This window comes from Indicator indicator, chromosome 23 (assembly GCF_027791375.1).
Source record: "Indicator indicator isolate 239-I01 chromosome 23, UM_Iind_1.1, whole genome shotgun sequence".
Taxonomy (NCBI): Eukaryota; Metazoa; Chordata; class Aves; order Piciformes; family Indicatoridae; genus Indicator; species Indicator indicator.
In genome coordinates this window covers 16,515,431-16,537,638 of record NC_072032.1, presented here as the reverse complement: position 1 = coordinate 16,537,638, position 22,208 = coordinate 16,515,431, and the positions used below count along the sequence as shown (strand labels likewise).

Here is a 22,208-nt window from a genome sequence, read left to right as displayed (position 1 = left end):
TAAGAGAGGTGGGGACAGACTTTAAGCAGGGCCTGTTGTGACAGGCTAAGGGGTGATGGCTTGGAACTCCAAGAGGGAGATTTCAACTGGAAAGAAGGAAGAAATGTTTGACACTGGGGGTGGTGAGACCCTGGCCCAGGTTGCCCAGAGAGGTGGGAGGTATCCCATCCCCTGAACGATTCTGGATCAGGTTATCCAGGGCTCTGAGCAACCTGCTCTGGTTGGGGATGTCCCTGCTGACTGCAGGGGGTTGGACTGGATGACCTTGAAAGACCCCTTCCCACCCAAACCAGACTGGGATTCTCTGATCTGTCCTCTTGTGTCACATCTTCTGCAAAATTCTCCAACTTTGGGGGGATTGAATGGGGACTTCAAGAGTCAATGAATAGAGAAATTCAAATATTTCAGCAGAACAAAAATATCTTGGGGATCTGTGGTGCTGCCTTGGAGCTGTAACCTGAGGATTTTGGAACAGTTTGGGTCAGGAAAACTAAGAGGAAGCCACCAGCTGGTCTTTGCTAGAGGCCACCTGGAAATATTTGGAGGGGAAGTTTGAGCAAATTTTGGAGCTAAAAATCCATTTCCATACAATTCCTACCTTGAGCAGTCAGGAACAGATTGACCTCAAAATGGGAAGGTGAAAATGGTGGCTCCTGGTCACCATTTCCAGTTGGATGTTCAACATGGTGTGAGCTCCATGGGTGTCTACCTCCTTGGTGGTGGAGAAGTTCTTGGTGGATGAGTTGGTGCAAAAACATTGTGATTTGTATTTTCCAGTACAAGCTGAACTCTTACGGTTTCCAGCCCTTCTACATGGGTCTTGAAGAAGATGGCAACGCTCATGGGGTTCTCCTGCTCAACAGCAACGCCATGGGTAAGTAAAAAAACCTAAAAAACCCGAAAGTCACTTCATTTCCACTCTTTGTGGTTCTTCAAACTTCACTTTTCACCTCCTTCAACTGTTGGTCCCCATCTTATCCTCCAACCCTTCTCCAGATGTCACCATCCAGCCCACCCCAAAATCCACTGTAGTTCATATGTAGCTCAGGTTGGAAGAGACCTCAGAGGTCACCTCCTCCAACCTCCCCACCTCTTAACTAGACTCAGCTGTTTAAGGCTTCATCCAACCTGGCTTTGAACATGTCCAGGGAGAAGGCATCCACAACCTCCCTGGGCAGCCTATTCCAGAATCTCACCACCCTCATCCTGAAGAACTTCTTCCTCAGCTCCAGTCTAACCCTGCTCTCCCTCAGCTTCAAATCATTCCCCCTTGGCTTATCTCTAGACACCCTCATGAAAAGTCCTTCTGCAGCCTTCCTGTAGGATCACTTCAGGTACTGGAAAGCTGCTCTAAGGTCCTCCAGGCTCAACAGCTCCAGTTCTCCCAAACTATCCTCACAGCAGAGCTGCTTCAGCCCTTGGATCACCTTTGTGGCCTCCCCTGGCCTCACTCCATCAGCTCTGTGTCCTTCTTCTGCTGGGGACACCAGAACTGGAGGCAGGATTGGAGGTGAGGTCTCAGCAGAGCAGAGTCAAAGGGCAGAATCCCCTCTCTTGCCCTGCTGCCCACACTCCTCTTGGATTCATAGAATGGTTTAGGTTGGAAGAGACCCCAAAGATCATTCAGTTCCAACCCCCCTGCCATGGGCAGGGACACCTCCCACCAGTCCAGGTTACTCAAGGCCTCATCCAACCTGGCCTTGAACACCTTGAGGGAGGAGACATCCATGACCTCCCTGGGCAGCCTTTTCCAGTGTCACCACCCTCCTGATGTCCAAGGGGGGAGACCTACCCTGCTCCAGTTTCAAACCTTTGTCCCTCATCCTGTCTCTCCAAGCCCCTGCCAAAAGTCCCTCCCCACTTCTCCTGTAGCTCCTTCAGGTAGGCTTCTCTATATTCTCCCTGGAACCTTCTCTTGGGACTCAACAGCCCCAGCTCTACCTCAGCCTGTCCACACAGGGGAGATTCTCTAGCCCTCTGATCACTTTCGTGGCCTCCTCTAGACTCTCTCCAACAGCTCTGTGTCCACTCTGCTGGGAACGCCAGAACTGGAGGCAGAATTGGAGGTGGGGGTCTCAGCAGAGCAGAGCCAAGGGTCAGAATCCCCTCTTGCCCTGCTGCCCACACTCTTCTGGCTACAGCCCAGCCACACAGCTGCCTGCTAGGATCCATGAGGTCACAGCTGTCTCCTGGGGAGCTTCTCAATCTCTTGTTCATCTCCACTGAGCTCTTGGTCACCACGTTCTCCAGATGTCACCTTCCAGCCCACCCCTGCTCTGACCTATCGCACAACTGGGGGGATCCTGGACTTCTACATGGTGCTGGGGCCGACGCCGGAGCTGGTGGTGCAGGAGTACACCGAGGTGCTGCTGCTGAGGCAGAGGGGCTTGGGGCTTTGGGGCTTGGGGCTGTGGCTTTGGGCCAGTTTGGGTTGGGATTTGTTGGGGTTTGGGTTTGCTTTTGGGGTTGGATTGAGGTTTTTTATTGGTTTTGTTTGTTTGTTTTGTTGTTTTGGGGTTGGGTTGTAGTTTTTTGTTGGGTTTCTTTTTGGCTTAATTAGTGTGGTTTGGGGGTTGGGTTGGGGTTTTTTTGTTGGTTTTGGTTTTGCTGGGTTGGTTTTGGGGATGGGGGTTTTCTGTTGTTTTTTGAGTTGGGTAGGGGCTTTTTTGTTAGTTTTCTCTCTTTTTTTTGGCTTGGTTTTGAGTTGGGTAGGAATTTTTTTTTTTGTTTTTATGTTTAGTTTTTTTGGGTTTGGGTTTTTCTGTTGTATTCTGCTTTGTTTCTTTGGGTTTGGGGTTTTGGGAGGTTTGTTGGTTTGGTTTGGGGTTAGGGATTTTTTGTTTCTTTTTTTAGGTTTGATTTGTGGTTTTAGGGCTTTGGATTCAGGTTTTTTCAGGGTTCTCTTCTGGTTTTAGGGCCTTTGGGTTTGTTTGTAGGGGTTTTTTTGATAGCTTTAGGGCTTTGGGAATTTTTTTTTTTTAGGTTTGATTTGTGGTTTTAGAACTTTTGGGTCTGGGATTTTTTCAGGTTTGATTTGTGGATTTAGGGCTTTTGGGGTTTGTGTGTGTGGTTTTAGGGCTTTTGTTTTGCGTGGTTTTAGGGATTTAGTGAAGGTTTTTAGGTTTGATTTGTGGTTTTAGGGCTTTGGGGTTGTATATTTTTGTTTGTTTTGGTTTGCAATTTTGGGGGCTTTGGGTTTTTTGGTGAGGGTAGGAGCCATTGCTTCAGATCTTTGCTTCTTTTGGTTTTTGGGGTTTTTTTTTGGTATTTTTTTATTTTCTTATGTCCTGTTTTCACCTGTTTGCAATAAGATTCCTTTCTTCCATGTTTTCAGGTGATTGGGAGACCTGTCATGCCTGCCTACTGGTCACTGGGATTCCAGTTGTGCCGCTATGGATACTCAAATGACAGCGAAATTGCCCAACTGGTGGCGGACATGAAAGCAGCCAAGATACCTCATGTATGTTGAGAGCCATCAAAACTGGAATTTCACTACAATTTCACTGGCTTTGGGGCATTTTCTAATTGAAAGCAGCAAAATTAATGCTATGGTTGATGCCATAGTTCAGCTTTTTCTGCCTTTTAAAGAGAAACCCAAAGGAAGAAATTAAATTAACTCTGAGGAGGAGCAATCCCCTGCACCAGGACAAGTGAGGGGTGACCTGCTGGAGAGCAGCTCCATGCAGAAGGACCTGGGAGTACTGGTGGACAATAAGTTTTCCATGAGCCAGCAGTGTGCCCTTATGGCCAAGAAGGCTGATGTGGTGATGCATGCTTGAGGTGCATGAAGCAGAGTGTGGCCAGCAGGTCAAGGGAGGCCACATCTGGAGTGCTGGGTCCAGGTCTGCACTCCTGGGGAAGAGCAGCCCCAGAGGGGATCTACTCAATGCTCAGCAACAGCTAAAGGGGCTGTGAGGGGACAGGGCCAGGCTCTTCTCAGTGGTGCCCAGTGACAGGACAAGGGACAACAGGCACAAACGGGAAGCCAGGAGGTTCCACCTGAACGAGAGGAGACAATTCTTTGGTGTGAGGGTGGTGGAGGCCTGGAGCAGGCTGCCCAGAGAGGTTGTGGAGTCTCCTTCTCTGGGAAGATTCCAAACCCAGCTGGACATTGTGATCTTGGGCAAGCTGCTTTGGGTGCCCCTGCTTTAGCAGGGGGGTCGGACTGGAGGATCTCCCTTCCGACCCTCACCATTCTGGGATTCAGGGTGTCTGTGTTTGCCTCAGCTTCAAGCTGCAGCAGATTCCAATTTTACAGTTGAAGGAAACCAAAATTAAACTAAAATAAATATTAAAAAAGAGGAGTTTTGTCTAATTTTGCCAATGGTTGAAGCTGCCGGTAGATGACATCATGCAGATGATGAGAACAAAGCCCTCTTACAGTGTCTTGTGTGTGTGAACTGCAGGATGTGCAGTACTCAGACATCGACTACATGCTGCGGCAACTGGACTTCACCCTCAGCCCACACTTCAGTGGCTTGCCAGCTCTGATTGAAAAGATCCATGGAGAAGGAATGAGGTTCATCCTCATCCTGGTGAGTGTCCAGGCCTGCTTTGAGGTGACATCATAGTGTAACAGGAAAGAAAACCCATAAAATTGTATCCCCTTTTCATTTCAGGACCCAGCCATATCCGCTAATGAAAGCGATTACCTGACCTTCACCCGAGGCCTGGAGCAGGATGTCTTCATCAAGTGGCCCAACAGCAATGACATTGTCTATGGAAAGGTGCTGCTTTGGGATGCTGCCTCTTTTACCAGAGCGTCGTTCATGTTGCAAAAGACCTTGAAGATCAAGTCCAACCTTCAACCCAACACCACCGTGGCCACCAAACCCTGTCCCTAAGTTCCATGTCCACAGGTTTCTTGAACACTTCCAGGATACGGTGACTCCACCACTTTCCTGGGCAGCCTGTTCCAAGGCCTGATCACTCTTGCAGAAAAGAAATTTTTCCTAATCCCCAACCTAAACAGCTCCTGGTGTAACTTGAGGCTGTTTTCCCTTGTCCTATCACTTGGTTCTGGTTGGAAGAGACTTTTGAGGCTGATCATTAACTCCAACCATGAACCTAGCACTGCCAGGTCACCACTAAACCATGTCCCTCAGCACCATATCTCCATGGCTTTGAAACAACTCCAGGGATGGGGCCTCCATCACTGACCCAGGCTAGGTTTAGACAACACTTAAGGGGAAGTAATTGTTCCTCATGTTCAACCCAAACCTCCCCTGGGACAACTTGAGGCCATTTCCTCTCATCTTCTCTCTTGTTCCTGGGGAGAAGAGCCGAACACCCACCTGGCTCCCGCCTCCTTTCAGGGAGCTGTAGAGAGCAATGAGGTCTCCCCTCAGCCTCCTCTACTTCAGGCTGTAAAATTCCAGCTCCCTCAGCTTCTCCTCCCCAGCCCTGTTCTCCAGACCCTTCCCAGGCTTGGCTGCCCTTGTCTGGATCTGCTCCAGAGCCTCAATGTCCTTCTGGCATGAGGGGCCCAAAACTGACCCCAGGATTTGAGAATAAAATAATCCAAATGCTGATAACTAACACATCAGGTTACATGTTGGGGAGAGGACTTCTAGCACCACTTCTTAACCCCAGATTTAGTTGACACATTGAGCGTTGGTGATGGCTCCAGCTTGGGTTGCCACTAGTTGCTGTTGTGGAAAAGCTTTCTTTATGTTGACATTTATTTTAAAATATGGGGGGTTTTTTGGAGTTTTTTTTGGTTGTTTTAACATCTTCCCCCTCGTAGGTCTGGCCAGATCTTCCCAATGTAGAAGTCAATAGCAGCCTGGATGTAGAAACTCAGGTGAAGGTAAGGAAATGTTAAGATCTTTAGGTGACTGACACAAACAGGGAGGGAGCAGCAAAGTCGTGAAAGGACATTTGACATGATGGAATTGGCTGAAAAAAATTTGATCTTAGATGAAAAATCAGAAGTTGGATGCAAAAAGAGACCAGTTTCCCACCTGAACTTGTTGAACCTCATGAAGTTCTCAGAAATGAGCCAGTGGCAACAGCATGAGGTTCAACAAGTCCCAATGCAAGGTACCGCAGCTGGGTCAGGCCCATCCAGGCATGAATCAAGGCTGGCTGCAGAGGGGGGGTTGAGAACAGCCCTGAAGAAAGAGACTTGGGGGTGTTGGTTGATGAGAAGCTCCCCAGGAGCCAGCAGTGCCCTCATGCAGCACAGCAGGCAGCATGTGCTAGGCTGCAGCCAGAGGAGTGTGGGCAGCAGGGCAGGAGAGGGGATTCTGACTCTGCTTTGCTGAGACCTCACCTCCAATCCTGCCTCCACTTCTGGTGTCCCCAGCAGAAGAAGGACACAGAGATGCTGGAGCGAGTCCACAAAAGAGATCCAAGGGCTGGAGCAGCCCTGCTGTGAGGACAGGCTGAGGGAGCTGGGGGTGTTCAGCCTGGAGAGGAGGAGACTCCAGGGGGACCTTGGAGCTGCCTTCCAATAGCTGAAGGGATCCTGCAGGAAGGCTGCAGAGAGACTTTTCATGAGGGTGTCAAGAGACAGGCCAAGGGGGAATGGTTTGAAGCTGAGGGAGAACAGGGTTAGACTGGAGCTGGGGAAGAAGTTCTTCAGTAGGAGGGTGGTGAGGCTCTGGAATAGACTGCCAATAGACTGTTATGGATGCCTCTTCCCTTGGGGTGTTCAAGGCCAGGTTGGATGAGGCCTTGACCCTTCCAACCTGAGCCATTCTGGGATTCTAACACCAAGAAATCCTAAATAACATTGGAGCGAGAGGCAGAAACTCTCCAACATTTCTGCCAGAACATCTACAAACTGCAGGAAAATTATGAACTTCGAAAGAAAAAAACCAGATTTCTGTTTGTTTTAAGAGGTTAAATGAAAATCCCAACCCTTTGGTCCTGTCTCAGTGCTTTGTTTCTCTTCTCCTTCCACAGCTCTACCGAGCCCACGCAGCCTTTCCAGATTTCTTGCGCAATTCCACCCAGGAATGGTGGGAGAGGGAAATTGCTGAGGTCTACTCCAACCCACGAAATGCATCCCTGAGCATGAAGTTTGATGGCCTCTGGATTGTAAGTGTGAAAAAAATGACTCAATTCCTGAGATTTCTCTGTGTCTTTTAACCCTAAGACTGGTTGGCAACACCTCAAAACCTTACCAATTCCCTGAGGCCACCAGAATGGTTTTGTTTGGAAAAGATGTTTCAGATCACCCAGTCCAGCCATTCTCTAACTCAACCAAGGCTGGTGCTCAACCATGGCCCTCAGCACCATATCTCTGAAACTTTGAAACAGCTCCAGGTATTGGGATTCAACTGCCTCCTTGGGCATCCTGTGCCAGGCTTTGAGAACCCTTTCAGTGAAGAAGTTTCTTCTGGTGTCCAAAGGTTCTTCTGTAATCCAAAATTATATCCTTTGGACACCTTTCTTTGTAAGAAGGATTTTTTTCACCTTGTTGTACAATTAAAACACCTCAGACTTTCTCAAATCATTATTTCCTTCTGACCTGCCTGTTGGCTTTTCTGCAGTGGTGACGTTCTTCATGGAATCAGAGACTGGGTTGAGTTGGGAAGGACCTTCAAGATCATCTAGTTCCAAGCTCCTACCATGAGCAGGGACAATCTCTTACCAGACCAAGTTGTGGAGTCTCCTACTCTGGGGAGATTCCAAATCCACCTGGACATTGGGATCCCGGGCAAGATGCTGTGGTTGACTCTGCTTTAGCAGGGGGTTTGACCGGATGATCTTCAGAGGTCCCTTCCAATCCCACCATGCTGGGATTCTGGGATTTCATCATTTTCCCTTTCCCTGTCTCTGATGGATTGTTGTAACCACAGGACCACCAGCAGCCGCAAGGCCAAGAGCCTTCATTATCAAGTTCAGAGATTTCAGTAATTTATAGAATCCAGAGAATCATCTGGATTGAAAAAGCACTCTGAGATCATAGACTGCAACCATAACCCAACAGCACCATGGCTATCACACCATGTCCCCACATGTTTCTTGAATACCTAGAGGGATGGGAATTCCACCACCTCCCTGGCCAGCCTGTGACAGTCTTTGAGAAAGCTTTTGGTCAAGAAGTTTCTTCTCATGTCCAGCTTAAACCATCCTTGGAGCAACTGGAGGCCATTTCCTCATGTCCTATCACCTGTTACCAGGGAGAAGAGACCAACCCCCACCTGGCTGCAGCCTCCTCTCAGGGAGCTGTAGAGAGCAATGAGGTCTCCCCTCAGCCTCCTAGTCTACTCCAGGCTGTGAAACTCCAGCTCACTCAGCTGCTCTTCCCCAGCCCTGTTCTCCAGACCTTTCCCAGGCTTGGTTGCCCTTGTCTGGACCTGCTCCAGAGCCTCAATGTCCTTTTTGCAGTGAAGGGCCCAAAACAGATCAACAAAGCCACCTAGTTTGGTGCCAGTTTCCGTACCTGGAGCTGGGTTCAATTGATTTCACTTTTTCACAGAGGCAAATCTGCCCTCATCCAGAAAGAGAGTTGATAAAGAAAAGCTCCAGGTTCTGCCTCCCATACCATGCTTACCAAGGGACAGAGAAAGCAGGAGAAAAAACTGAAATCAGCCCAAAAAGGAACAAATTGCCTGAATTTTAGAGAAAATTGTTCATTTGGTGTTCCCCTTCCTCCTTGCAGGACATGAACGAACCTGCAAACTTCATTAGCGGTGCCGTTGATGGCTGCAGGAACCAGAGGCTGAACTTCCCCCCCTACATGCCACGTGAGTCTGATGCTTTGGGTCACTCTGGGATGGGAGTGGACTTGATGACCTTAAAAGTATTTTCTAGCCCAAAAAATCCTGGGTTTATTTAGAGCCTAGATGGGACAAAAAAGATCAAAGGTAGGCCTCCAAATCTGAACTTGAACCTCTACTAGAAAGTCCACTGCAATTTCTGAACTTAGGTTTCAGAATTTCTAAATTTCTGAACATCAGCTTCAGCATTTCCTAAATTTCTGGATTTAAATTCCAGAATTTCCTAAATTTCTGGATTTAAATTCCAGAATTTCCTAAATTTCTGGATTTAAATTCCAGAATTTCCTAAATTTCTGAATGTAAAATTCAGAATTTCCTTAGTTTCTGAACTTAAATTTCAGCATTTCCTACATTTATGAATTTAAATTCCAGAATCTCCTCAATTTCTCAACATCAATTTCACGATTTCCTAAATTTCTGGACTTATATTTTGGAATTTCCTAAATCTCAGATCATAAATTACAGAATTTCCCAAATTCCTGAACATGAATTTCAGAATTTCCTAATTTACTGGACTTAACATTTTCACATTTCCCAAATTTCTGAACTTAAATTTCAAAGTCTCCTAAATTTCTGAACACCAATTTCTGAATTTCCTAAATTTCTGAACACAAATTACAGATTTCCTAAATTTGTAAGTGTAAATTTCAGAATTTCCTAGATTTCTAAGCATAAATGAGTTTCATGAATTTCTGAACTTAAATTTCAGAATATCCTAACTCTCAGAACATAAATTACAAAATTTCCTAAGTTTCTGAACTTAAATTTCAGAATTTCCTGCATTTCTGGGCTTATATTTCAGAATTCCCTGAATTTCTGAACTTAACCTTCAGCATTTCCTAATTTGCTGAGATAGAATTTCAGTCAATTCGGACTTTCTGAAGCAGAATTTCAGCACATCCTAAACTTTCAAATCCATTCTCAACGTTTGCCAAATTTCTCAAACAGAATTTTGAATTTCTAACATCTCTGAAATTAAATTTCACATTTCCAAAACAGCTGAAATCAAATCTCAGCAATTCCTATATTTCTGAAACTCATTTTGAGCATGTCTGTAATTTTATAAATAGAATTTTGGAGTGCCTAAAATTTTTTAAATAAAATTCTATTATTTCCTAACTTTCTGAAATAGAATTTCAGTGCCCCCAAAAATTCTGAAATAGAATTTTTGTCATTTTCCAAATTTCTGAAATAGATTTTTAAAATCATTTTCCAAATTTGTGAAAGATAAATTTGGAATTTCTGAAATCAAATTTCACAGAGGCCTAACACCAGGCACCAGGACAGGCTAGGGTGATCCTGTTGGAAAGCAGCTCCCTGGAGAGGGACTTTGGAGTGCTGGTAGACAGTTCTACATGGGACAGCAATGTGCCCTTGTGGCCAAGAGGACCAAGGGCATCCTGGGGTACAGCAAGAAAAGTGTTGCCAGCAGGTCTAGGGAGGATCTCTTGCCCCTGTACTCTGCCTTGCTGAGACTACATCTGGAATACTGTATCCAGTTTTGGGCTCCTCAGTTCAAGAGATCTGCTGGAGGGAGTCCAACAGAGGCTAAGAGGATGATGAAGGGACAGAAACATCTCTGCTGTGAAGAAAGACTGAGAGCCCTGGGGCTGTTCAGTCTCATGAGGAGAAGGCTGAGAGGGAACCTCTTCACTGTCTATAAATACCTGAGGGGTGGTTGTCAGGATGCAGGTGCCAGGCTCTTTGGTGCCCAGTCATAGGACAAGGAACAACAGGTACAAGCTGAAACCCAGGAGGTTCCCCAAGAGGTTCCAGCTCACCATGAGGAGAAATTTCTTTGGTGTGAGGGTGCTGGAGCCCTGGAGCAGGTTGCCCAGAGAGGTTGTGGAGTCTCCTTCTCTGGAGACTTTCCAAACCCACCTGGATGTGTTCCTGTGTAACCTGCCCAATGGCAGGGGGGTTATCACTGTATGATTTCCAGAGGACCCATCCAACTCCTAACATTCCATGATTTCCATGACGTCTGAAATAAAATTTCAAATTTCAAAATTGACTTTGAAATGTCTGGAATAGAATTTTGGGGCATTTCCTAGATTTCTGAAATAGAATTCTGTGATTTCCCAAATTTCTGAACTCCAGCTGAAGCATTTCCAAAATTTCTGCAAATTCCTAAAATCCAATTTCATCGTTTCCTAAAATTATGCAACAAAATTGGTGAACTCCCAGAACTTCTAAAAGAGAATTTTGGCATTTTCTAAATTTCTGAAATAAAATTCTGGATTTTCCAAAATTTCTGAACTTTGGCTTAAACATTTTCAAAATTTTTGGAGTCAAATTTCTAAAATGCAATTTCAGCATTTCCTAAAAATATACAACAAAATTGGTGAACTCCCAGAATTTCTAAAAGAGAAAACTGGCATTTCCCAAATTTCTGACATCCAGTATGAACATTTCCTCGATTTCTGCAACTCATTTTTGGCATTTCCTTGATTTATGAAATAAAATATCAGAAATGTATCCATTTATGAAGTAAAACTTTCCAAATTCCTAAGTTTCTGGACCTGAATTTCAGCATTTCCCAGATTTCTGGACCTGAATCTCAACATTTCCCAATTTTTTGAGATTCAGTTTCAAAAAAACAAAAAAGTTTTAATTTAAGTAGAAAAAAAACATAACCACAGAAATATATAAGAAGAGGAGACAACCAATCAAAATAATGCAAATTGAGCGGCAGTGTTGTTCTGCTGGAGGGTTAAAGGCTCCACAGAGGGACCTGGCCAGGCTGGATCCATGGGCTGGGGCCAATGGGATGAGGTTCAACATGGTCAGGTGCTGGGTCCTGAATTTGAACCATGAAGGTTCCAAGCTTGGGACAGAGTGGCAGGAAACTGCCAGCAGACCTGGGGGTGTTGATCAACATCTGGTTGAAGATGAACCAATGTGTGCCCAGGTGGCCAAGAAGGTCACCAGCAGCCTGGCCTGGATCAACAATAGTATGGCCAGAAGAAGCAGGGCAGGGATTGTCCCCCTGTGCTCAGCACTGGGGGGACCACACTTCAAATATTGGGTTGAGTATTGGACCCAGCTCCAGGTATGGAAACTGGCACCAAAGTAGGTGGCTTTGTTGATCTGTTTTGGGCCCTTCACTGCAAGAAGGACATTGAGGCTCTGGAGCAGGTCCAGACAACGGCAACCAAGCCTGGGAAAGGTCTGGAGAACAGGGCTGGGGAGGAGCAGCTGAATGAGCTGGAGTTTCACAGCCTGGAGTAGACTAGGAGGCTGAGGGGAGACCTCATTGCTCTCTACAGCTCCCTGAGAGGAGGCTGCAGCCAGGTGGGGGTTGGTCTCTTCTCCCTGGTAACAGGTGATAGGACATGAGGAAATGGCCTCCAATTGCTCCAAGGATGGTTTAAGCTGGACATGAGAAGAAACTTCTTGACCAAAAGCTTTCTCAAAGACTGTCACAGGCTGACCAGGGAGGTGGTGGAATTCCCATCCCTCTAGGTATTCAAGAAACATGTGGGGACATGGTGTGATAGCCATGGTCGTGTCAGGTGGTTGGTTGGAGTCTATGACCTCGAGGTGTTTAAAAGCCTCAGAGATGTGGTGCCATGAGGACCATCCATGGTTTAGTAATGGTCTTAGAAGTGGATGATCTCCAACTACACTTGGATGATGTCCAAGTAGTTTTGGATGATCTCAAGGTTCTTTTCCAACCAGCAGGGTCCCATCATTCTGTCTTTTCACAATCCCAGCCTGGTGGGCTGTGACTTTCCCATTGCAAGTGTCCCCTCTCCTTGTCCCACAGAGCTGGGCTCGCCGTGGATGGGGCTGAGCTTCAATACCACCTGCATGGAAGGAGAGCAGCACCTCCCAGACGGGACCCCAGTGCGGCACTACGACGTCCACAACCTCTACGGCTGGTCAGAGACCAAGGCCACCCTGGTGTACGCTGGCATTCCGCTTCTGCTCGCTGCTTCTGGCACAAACAGGAGGGAAAGTCGAGGCTGGAGGCTGGAGTCTTGTGGCAGACAGTGGCACTCCTTTATCTGCTTCGCTCTGTGTCTATTCCTATTATTTCTATTTCTAATTTCCATTTCCAATTTTTGTTTCTATTTCCATTTCCATTTTTATTTCTATTTCTGTTATTTCTATTTTCTATCTCTGTTATTTCTGTTTTCTATTTCTATTTTCTATTTCTATTAGTTCTCTTTTCTCTTTCTATTTCTATGATTTCCATTTGCATATCTATTTTCAAATTTCTATTTCAAATTTCTAATGATTTCCATGCAATTCATAATTTATGATTTATTGCTAATTTCTCGTGTGTTCTTGATAATTTATAATTCCAGAATTCCTAATTTATAATTTGCAATTCATTCACATTTTAGAATTTCTTAACACTCTTGACCTCCTCTTGACCTGGAAGAGGGTTCCAAGAGAAATTGTGGAAGTTCCAAGCCTGGAGATGTTCAAGGCCAGGTTGGAGGAGGCCTTGAGCAACCTGGTCTGGTGGGAGGTTTCCCACCAGAAACCTGGGGGTGGGAACTGGATGATCTTGAAGGTCCCTTCCAACCCAAACCATTCTGTGATCCTAAGTCCTCCACTGGGCTGCTCTTTTCTCAGCCTTCACTGGAAATCCTTCATTTGGTGCCTCCACCTTTGGCCAATCCATTTTTAACCATGGATTGGCTGACACTCAACCCTGTGGAGCACCGTGGATCCCAAGAAAAGGCCCCATCTTGGTTGGGTTTGTGGCTGCTCGTGCTCTTGAGGACCAGCTTTAGTTTTGGAATCATGCAGAAGACCTTTCACAATCATCTTGGTTCTCATCCTGTTGGTTTCTTCTCCCAGAGCTCTGCAGAAGGCCACAAAAGAGAGAGGAATCATCATCACACGCTCAACCTACCCCTCCAGTGGAAGGTGGGCAGGACACTGGCTTGGGGACAACACTGCAGCTTGGGACCAGCTCTATAAATCCATCATTGGTAAGCTGGCACAACCTGTCACCATGGTTCTTCTTGCTTTCCTCCTCAGTAATCACATTTTTTGGGAAAAAAAATAGGCTGCTCAGTTGGGCACCCAGAACTTCCAGTCACTTTCTTCTGGAGCAGTTTTGATCTTAAACATTTTTTGACTTTGTGAAGTTCAACTAGGGCAAAGGCAGGGTCCTGCCCCTGGGGAGGAACAACCTCCTGAACCCAGCACCAGTGAGGAGGGGACCTGCTGGGAGGCAGCTCAATGGAGAAGGACCTGGAAGTACTGGTGGACAAGTTGTTCATAAGCCAGCAATGTGCCCTCATGGCCAAGAGGGCCAATGGTGTCCTGGGGTGCACAAAGAAGAGTGTGACCAGAAGGTTGAGGGAGGTTCTCCTGCCCTTCTACTTTTCCCTAGTGAGATCACACTTGGAGCCCTGGGTCCAATTCTGGACTCCCTGGTTCAAGAGAGACTGAGAACTGCTGGAGAGAGTCCAACAGAAGCTGCAAAAATGCTGAGGGGCCTGGAGCAGCTCTGTGAGGAGACCTGGGGCCATTGAGCCTGGAGAAGAGCAGCCCCAGATGGGATCTGATCAATGCTCAGTAAGAGCTAAAGAGTGGGGGGCAAGAGGATAGGGCCAGACTCTTCTCAGTGGTGCCCAGGGACAGGACAGGACAAGGGGCACAAACTGGAACCCAGGAATTTCCATCAGGAGCAGCTTGTTGACTTTGAGGAAGGTAGAGCCCTGGAGGAGGCTGCCCAGAGAGGTTGTGGAATCTCCTTCTCTGGAGAGCTTCCAAACCTACCTGGCCATTATGCTCCTGGGCAAGCTGCTGAGGGTGCCCCTGCTGGAGCAGGGAGGTTGGACTGGATGAGCTCCAGAGGTCCCTTCCAACCCCACCAGTCTATGATTCTATGAATTCTTAGCACCCCCGATGCTGCCTTCAGGAATTGGACTCAAATTCAGTCACTGTCACCTCCCTGCCTCAAATCTGCTGCTTTGCTCCTTCAGAACCATCATGCCTGAGGGAATTCTGGATATACTTCTCCCTGTCTCATTCTCCATCTGCTCACCCCTCCCCAAACCAAAACCATTTTAATTATTGAACTCATCTCCTTGTTCTTTTTTTCCTTGCAGGAATGCTGGACTTCAGCCTCTTTGGAATATCTTATGTAAGCTCCTGATTTCTTGCCTTTTATTTATTATTTTTTTGATTAACAAAAGTGTGCAGCTTTGTCAGTGGCTGCTGTTGGCTTCACCCTTTCAGACTGGAGCAGACATCTGTGGCTTCTTTGGAGACTCTGAGTACGAGATGTGTGCTCGCTGGATGGAGCTTGGTGCTTTCTACCCCTACTCAAGGAACCACAATGAGAACAAAAGGAGGGTGAGAGTTGTTTATTTGGTTTTTTTCTTAATTTCCCTTTCCCCCCCATTCCCCATATTTTGTTAGTCACTATTTTTGGTAAAAATGCCAGATCCAGAAATTTAAAATAAAGTCAATTTTTCACATCTTGCAATTCTACTTAATCCAACCACCTCTACATGACTAAACTTCAGGGACAACTGCATGAGTGCCAACAAGTCCAAGTGCAAGGTCCTGCAGCTGGCTCAGGCCAGCCTCAAGCACAAACCAAGGCTGGTTGCACAGTGGGTTGAGAGCAGCCCTGAAGAAAGAGCCTTCAGGTTTTAGGTGATGAGAAACTCACCATGAGCAAGCAGTGGCCTCAGCCCATGGATCCAACCTGGTCAGACCACTGTAGAATCTTCCTACCCTCCAGCAGACCACCCAACTTAGTGTCACCTGCAGATTCACTGAGGTGGCCTTGATCCCTCATCCAGATCATTGATAATGATGTTAAAGAGAATTGGCATCAGCACTGAGCCCTGGGGAACACCATGGGCAACTCCAGCCACCAACTGGAGTTAACTCCAGCCCTCACCACTCTTTGGGCCTGGCCACCAGCCAGTTTTTCCCCAGTGAATCATCCACCCACCCAAGCTATGAGCAGCCAGGTTCTCTAGGAGGATGCTGTGGGAGGCAGTGCCCTGGTGCTCAGGACTGAAGCCCAGGTAGACAGAGCCACAGCCTTTCTCTTGGCCACCAAGATGGTCACTGCTGTGAATTTATGGGTGGTGTATAAGGTGAAAAGAAGACAGTGGGCATGAGGGCTTTTATATCCCCTCTCGTCTCGGCCTCCTCTCGTCTCGGCCTCCTCTCGTCTCGGCCTCTTCTCTTCCCGGCCTCCTCTCGTCTCATTCTCTTCTCGGCCTCCTCTCATCTCAGTCTCTTCTCTTCCCGGCCTCCTCTCGTCTCAGCCTCCTCTCGTCTCAGTCTCCTCTCGTCCCATCCCACCCCATGTCATCAGTTCATCTCTTCCCATCATATTAATCCTGTTCAAAAATTGACTTATTTCTCTTTTCCAGAGGCAAGATCCTGTCTCCTGGAATTCAACCTTTGAAGACCTCTCCAGGACAGTACTCAACATCCGATACAGCCTCTTGCCCTATCTCTACACCTTGATGTTTGAAGCCCATGCCCATGGGAGCACCGTGATCCGTCCTGTCCTCCATGAGTAAGTGTGGTCTTTCCTTCTCCAGACGTCACAGAATCCCAGCATGGTGGGGTTGGAAGGCACCTCTGGAGATCACCCATTCTAACCCCACTGCTCCATCAAGAGCACCCACAGCAGGTTGCCCAGGATCTCAATGACCAGGTAGGTTTGGGAGCTCTCCAGTGAAGGAGACTCCACAATGTCTCTGGGCAGCCTGCTCCAGGCCTCCAGCACCCTCACACCAAAGAATTTTCTCTTCCTGGTCAGAAGGAGCCTCCTGGGTTCCAGTTTGTGTCTGTTGCCCATTGCTCTGTCCCTGAGCACCATTGACAAATCTGGTCCAATCCTCTTGCCCCCTGCCCTCTTGACCCCTTACCTTTTGATGACCACTTAGAAGATCTCCACTGACAAGATTCCAGAATTTCCACTGAAGACCACAGGATTTCTGTGTTCCTCATAAAAAGTTGGGTTTTTTTTCCCCCATTCCAGTGATTTTTCTGTTAAAACAGCAAAAATCAGTTCTGGAGAACAGGTCTGGTGAGGAGCAGCTGAGGGAGCTGGTGTTGTTTAGCCTGGAGGAGATGAGACTGAGAGAAGACTTCATTACCCTCTACAACTCCCTTGAGAAAAGTTTGGAATGAGGTTGAGGTTGGTCTCTTCTCCCAAGGAACAAGTGATAGGATGAGAGGAAGTGGCCTCAAGTCTTGCCAGGTGAGGTTTAGGTCAGACATTAGGAGAAATTTCTTCTCTGAAAGGTTTGTTATGACTTAGATCAGGCTGGCCAGGTCAACGGTGGAGTTCCCATGCCTGGAGGGCTTTAAAAGCCATGGAGGTGTGGTGCTGAGGGCCATGGGTTAGTCCCAGCCTTGTTAGAGTTAGAGAATGCTTGGACTGGATGATCTTAGCAAACATGGTATGATTGGTAGGAGGTCTTGCTGCCCATAACAGGGTGTGATGGTTTGAAACTGTCTTAATTTTTCTTCTCAAAGTTCAAGCAGAGAAAGCAAAAGAGTGTAAATAAGTCACTCTTGGGTGTAAGAAAGCAAAATAATGATTGTTCTAAACACTTCCATTGGATAGATAAGAATGCTTAAGAACTACTACTCAAAACAAAGTAGGGACAGCCGGGGCAACTTGCTGGGGTGTGTGGCTGCTGCTTCTTCTTCTTTTCTGGCTGAAGATAACACACTGACCTTGGCGAGCTAAGTTAACAGCCTCTCTGCTTTTTAACTTCTCTGCTTTCTACCAGGAGGGTCTGGAGGGGAGGCCCCTTGGGAGGTCCCCTCAGGGGAAGCAAAGGGAGCTTGGTTGTGCTTTTCTGTTGATTGTATATATTTGTAAATGTTGTGGATTGTGTCTATTTGTACATATTCATTGCATTTCATCATAGATTGTAGATTTGCTTGTCAATACAGCTTGCATTTGCTTCCCAGACTGAGCTAGCCTGGTTATTGTCAGTGTGGGGGAATTTCAGCTCTCACACTGATACACAGGGGTGGTGTTGCAAGCAGATGGTCTTTAAGGTCCCTTCCATCTCAAGCCATTCTTGGATTCTATGATCTCAAAGGTCTTTTCCAACCAAAGCAATCTGATCATTCCATGAAAGTCCAACCTTGAGGGTCTGACCATGCTTCTGTCCCTTGGCAGGTTTGTGGAAGACAAAGCAACGTGGGACATCTACCGCCAGTTTCTGTGGGGCCCAGCGTTGCTCATCAGCCCTGTGCTGGAACAGGTGAAGCACTTGGGAACAGAAATAGCCAAGAAGTTGGGGGGGAAATTGGAGAAAATAGAAAAAACCTGATGAAAATACTGGAAGGGACTTGAGCTATTCTCCAGTTTTTGGCTTTGACCGAGGACTAACCCAGACCTATTTGCAGGGGGCCAGAGAGGTCAGTGCCTACCTACCGAACGCCCGCTGGTACGACTTCCACACGGTAAGGACCTGCAGATGGGGCTGCTTGCTGGCAGCTTTTCATAGAATCATAGACGCCAAAAATGGCTCAGATTGGAAAGGACCTTAGAGGTCCTCACCTCCAATCTCCTCACCATGGTCAAGGATGCCTCTCAGCTAGACTCAGCTGCTTGAAGCTGCCTGCAACCTGGCCTTGAACATCCCCAGGGAGGAGGCAGCCACAACCTCCCTGGGCAGCCTGTTCCAGACTCTCACCACCCTTGTACTGAAGAACTTCTTTCTCAGCTCCAGTCCAACCCTGCTCTCCCTCAGTTTCAAACCATTCCCCCTTGTCCTCTCTCTCGACACCCTCATGAAAAGTCCCTCTGCAGCCTTCCTGGAGGATCTCTTCAACTATTGGAAGGCAGCTCTAAGGTCCCCCTGGAGTCCCCTCTTCTCCAGGCAGAACACCCTGTAGTAGGTTAGAATCCCCCTCCCATGACTGACAATGACCAGACTAGCTCAGTTCAGAAGTTTGGAAGCAAATCAAGCTGTGTTTTACAGGAAAAACTTAAATCTATGATGAAATGCAATGAATATGTACAAATAGACACTATTCACAACATTCACAAATATGCACCATCAACAGAAAAACACAACAAGGTCCCCTGGCTTCCCCCTAAGAGGCCGCCACCTTCTTCCCCCTGCTCCTTTTTCTTCCCCCCCACAACGTTTCCCAAAGCTGGCATGCAAAGAGAGAGAAAAATAAACCCAGGAGGCTGAGAGGCTGCTAGACTTAGCTTGTCAAGGTCAGTATGCAGGGGTGGGTGTTATGTTCAGCCAGAGGAGAAGAGCAGAGCAGAACAGAAAGACTGAGACTGCCAGACTTTGTTTTGAATACTGATTCTTAAACATTTCTATCTCTCCAATGGAAGTGTTTAGAATAATCATTATTTTGCTTTCTTACACCCAGTTGTGATTTATTTACATTCTTTCACTTTTCTGAAATTAAGAAATTAAAGACATAGTCTTAAAACCATCACACACTCCCAGGACAGGCACCCCCAGACTCCCTCAGCCTGTCCTCACAGCAGAGCTGCTCCAGCTCTCTGATCACCTTTGTGGCCTCCCCTGGACTTGCTCCACAGCTCTGTGTCGTCCTTCTGCTGGGGACACCAGAACTGGAGGCAGGATTGGAGGTGAGGTCTCAGCAGAGTCAAGGGGCAGAATGCCCTCTCTTGCCCTACTGCCCACACTACTCTGGCTGCAGCCCAGCATACAGCTGCCTGCTGGGCTGCATGAGGGCACTGCTGGCTCCTGGAGTTTCTCACCAACCAACACCCTGACATCTCTTTCTTCAGGGCTGCTGTCATACCCCTCTGCACCCAGCCTGGATTTGTGCCTGGGGTTGGCCCAAGCCAGTTGCAGGATGCTGCACTGGGACTTGTTTTTAAAGGGTAATTCAAAAACTATTTATTTTATTTCAAACTGATTCTATGTTTTTTAATCATTTACAGGATGAATATGTTGGGTTTAGAGGACAATTCAGGACTTTACCAGCTCCTCTGGAACACATCAACCTGCATATCCGTGGTGGTTACATCCTTGCCCAGCAGAGCCCTGCCAGCACCACATTTTACAGGTATGAGCAGAAGAATGGCTTTAGTTTTCTTTTTCCCCCTCCCCCAATTTTTTAGAGCAGATTTTTCAGTCAGGAATCTGGCAGAACTCATCTGTCTTAAATTTTTCTGGGCTCCTATGAAAGGAAAATTTGGGGATTTAATGTTCATGGAGCTTGAGAGTATCTCCTGTAGCCCTGGAAAAAAATCTATGTGTGGGAGCACCTTAAATTTAAGGCATTTTTTTATCTTTTTGTTTTCTTTGATTTTTGTTGTTGTTGTTGATATCTTTATCAATGACCTGAATGAGAGCATCAAGGGCACCCTCAGTGAAGTTTGCAGATGACACAAAATTGAGTGGCAGTGTTGATCTGCTGGAGGGTTGAAGGCTCCACAGAAAGACCTGGCCAGGCTGGATCCATAGGCTGAGGCCAATGGGATAAGTTTCAACAAGGTCAAATGCTGGATCCTGGCACTTGGGTCACAACAACCCCATGAAGGCACCAGGCTTGGGGAAGAGTGGCTGGAAACTGCTCAGCAGAGAAAGACCTGGTGGTGTGGGTCAATGGTCAGCTGAAGATGAGCCAATGTGTGCCCAGGTGGCCAAGAAAGCCACCAGAATCCTGGCCTGGGCCAGCAATGGTGCAGCCAGCAGGAGCAGGGCAGGGATTGTCTCCTGTGCTCAGCATTGGTGAGGGCACAGCTTCAGTCCTGGGTTTGGGTTTGGGCTTCTGACTCCAAGAAAGACATTGAGGGGCTGGAGCAGGCACAGAGAAGAGCAATAAAGCTTGGGAAGTGTCTGGAGGACAGGGCTGGGGAGGAGCAGCTGAGGGAGCTGCAGGTGTACAGCCTAGAGTAGAGGAAGCTGAGGGGAGACCTTCTGGCTCTCTACAACTCCCTGAAATGAGGTTGGAGACAGGTGGGAGTTGATCTCTGTAGCAACAAGTGACAGGATGAGAGAAGTGTCCTCAAGTTACCCCAGGGAAGGTTTAGGTTGGACATGAGAAAAACTTCCTTGACTAAAGGTTTCTCAAAGACTGTCCCAGGCTGCCCAGGGAGGTGATTGAATGCTCATCCCTGATGGTATTTAAATGTCACAGAAATGTAGTGCTGAGGGTTTGGTAGGGCTAAGTAAAGGTTGGACTCGATCTTCAAGGGCTTTTCCAACCTAAACAGTTCAGTGATTCTTCCCATAGCCTGCATTAAATCACAGAATGGGTTGGACAGGATCATTAAAGGTCATCTTTGATGAGAAGCTCCCCAGGAGCCAGCAGTGCCCTCATGCAGCGCAGCAGGCAGCATGTGCTAGGCTGCAGCCAGAGGAGTGTGGGCAGCAGGGCAGGAGAGGGGATTCTGACTCTGCTCTGCTGAGACCTCACCTCCAATCCTGCCTCCACTTCTGGTGTCCCCAGCAGAAGAAGGACACAGAGATGCTGGAGTGAGTCCAGAGGAGGCCACAAAGGTGATCAGAGGGCTGGAGCAGCTCTGCTGTGAGGACAGGCTGAGGGAGCTGGGGGTGTTCAGCCTGGAGAGGAGGAGACTCCAGGAGGTCTTTAGAGCTACCTTCCAATAGCTGAAGGAATCTTACAGGAAGGCTGCAGAGGGACTTTTCATGAGAGTATCAAGAGACAGACCAAGGGGGAATGGTTTGAAGCTGAGGGAGAACAGGGTTAGACTGGAGCTGAGGAAGAAATTCTTCAGTAGGAGGGTGGTGAGACGCTGGAATAGGCTGCCAAGGGAGGTTATGGATGCCTCCTCCCTGGGCGTGTTCAAGGAGAAGTTGGATGAAGCCTTAAACAGCCAAGTCTAGCTGAGAGTCATTGCTGCCCATGGCAGGGAGATTGGAGGAGATGACTGCTGAGGTCCCTTCCAACCTGAACTATTCTGTGATTGTCTCAAATAAGTGCTGGTGCTTGAGGAACACAAAAAGTGATCCCCTCTTCGTCTCCACAGCCGGCAGAACGCCCTTTCCCTGACTGTGGCCCTGAGCGACACGCAGCTGGCTGCCGGGCAGCTGTACTGGGATGACGGCGTCCGCATCGGTGAGCACCAGTGGCAGGGCCCTGTCAGTGAGGGGTTCCTGAGTCACCATCCCAGAAAGATTTAATTTTGTTGTCTGCCTGTGCAGCACATGATGGGAGCCTGAGCAGGAAAAGGGACAGCAAAATGGTTACATTTAATTAATCAAAGTTAAGAATGTAGAAAAATGTTTAAACGTAAGGAATTAAAATAACAGCAAATTTGTTGCACTGAATAAATTCAACTAAAATGAGAGTAAAATTGTTGAGCAGAATTAATTTGTGAAATTACAGCAAATTAATTTCATTTAATAATTTAAAATAAAATATGTGTACCTTTAATAAATGAAATCAAAATATTTCTTGCATTTAATAAATAATCATAAAATATTTATTACATTTAGTAAATCAAACTGTTTATTACACTCGATAAATTAAACTGAGTAAAATTGCCAA

General features: G+C 47.1%; 1 protein-coding gene across 1 annotated transcript in view; it reads left to right on the top strand.

Annotated features, from left to right (window-relative positions):
* The window catches only part of LOC128974880 (maltase-glucoamylase-like), a 73,270-nt gene that overhangs the window by 42,100 nt on the left and 8,962 nt on the right, over nt 1-22,208 (top strand). The window contains exons 28-44 of the mRNA XM_054391635.1: nt 778-874; nt 2,251-2,363; nt 3,335-3,460; nt 4,407-4,535; nt 4,620-4,727; nt 5,747-5,809; nt 6,910-7,044; nt 8,615-8,699; nt 12,502-12,640; nt 13,548-13,681; nt 14,810-14,844; nt 14,940-15,056; nt 16,097-16,245; nt 17,872-17,956; nt 18,102-18,158; nt 19,633-19,757; nt 21,688-21,776. Coding sequence (XP_054247610.1) covers nt 778-874; nt 2,251-2,363; nt 3,335-3,460; nt 4,407-4,535; nt 4,620-4,727; nt 5,747-5,809; nt 6,910-7,044; nt 8,615-8,699; nt 12,502-12,640; nt 13,548-13,681; nt 14,810-14,844; nt 14,940-15,056; nt 16,097-16,245; nt 17,872-17,956; nt 18,102-18,158; nt 19,633-19,757; nt 21,688-21,776 — 1,786 coding nt within the window. The remainder of the gene's footprint in view (nt 1-777; nt 875-2,250; nt 2,364-3,334; nt 3,461-4,406; nt 4,536-4,619; nt 4,728-5,746; nt 5,810-6,909; nt 7,045-8,614; nt 8,700-12,501; nt 12,641-13,547; nt 13,682-14,809; nt 14,845-14,939; nt 15,057-16,096; nt 16,246-17,871; nt 17,957-18,101; nt 18,159-19,632; nt 19,758-21,687; nt 21,777-22,208) is intronic.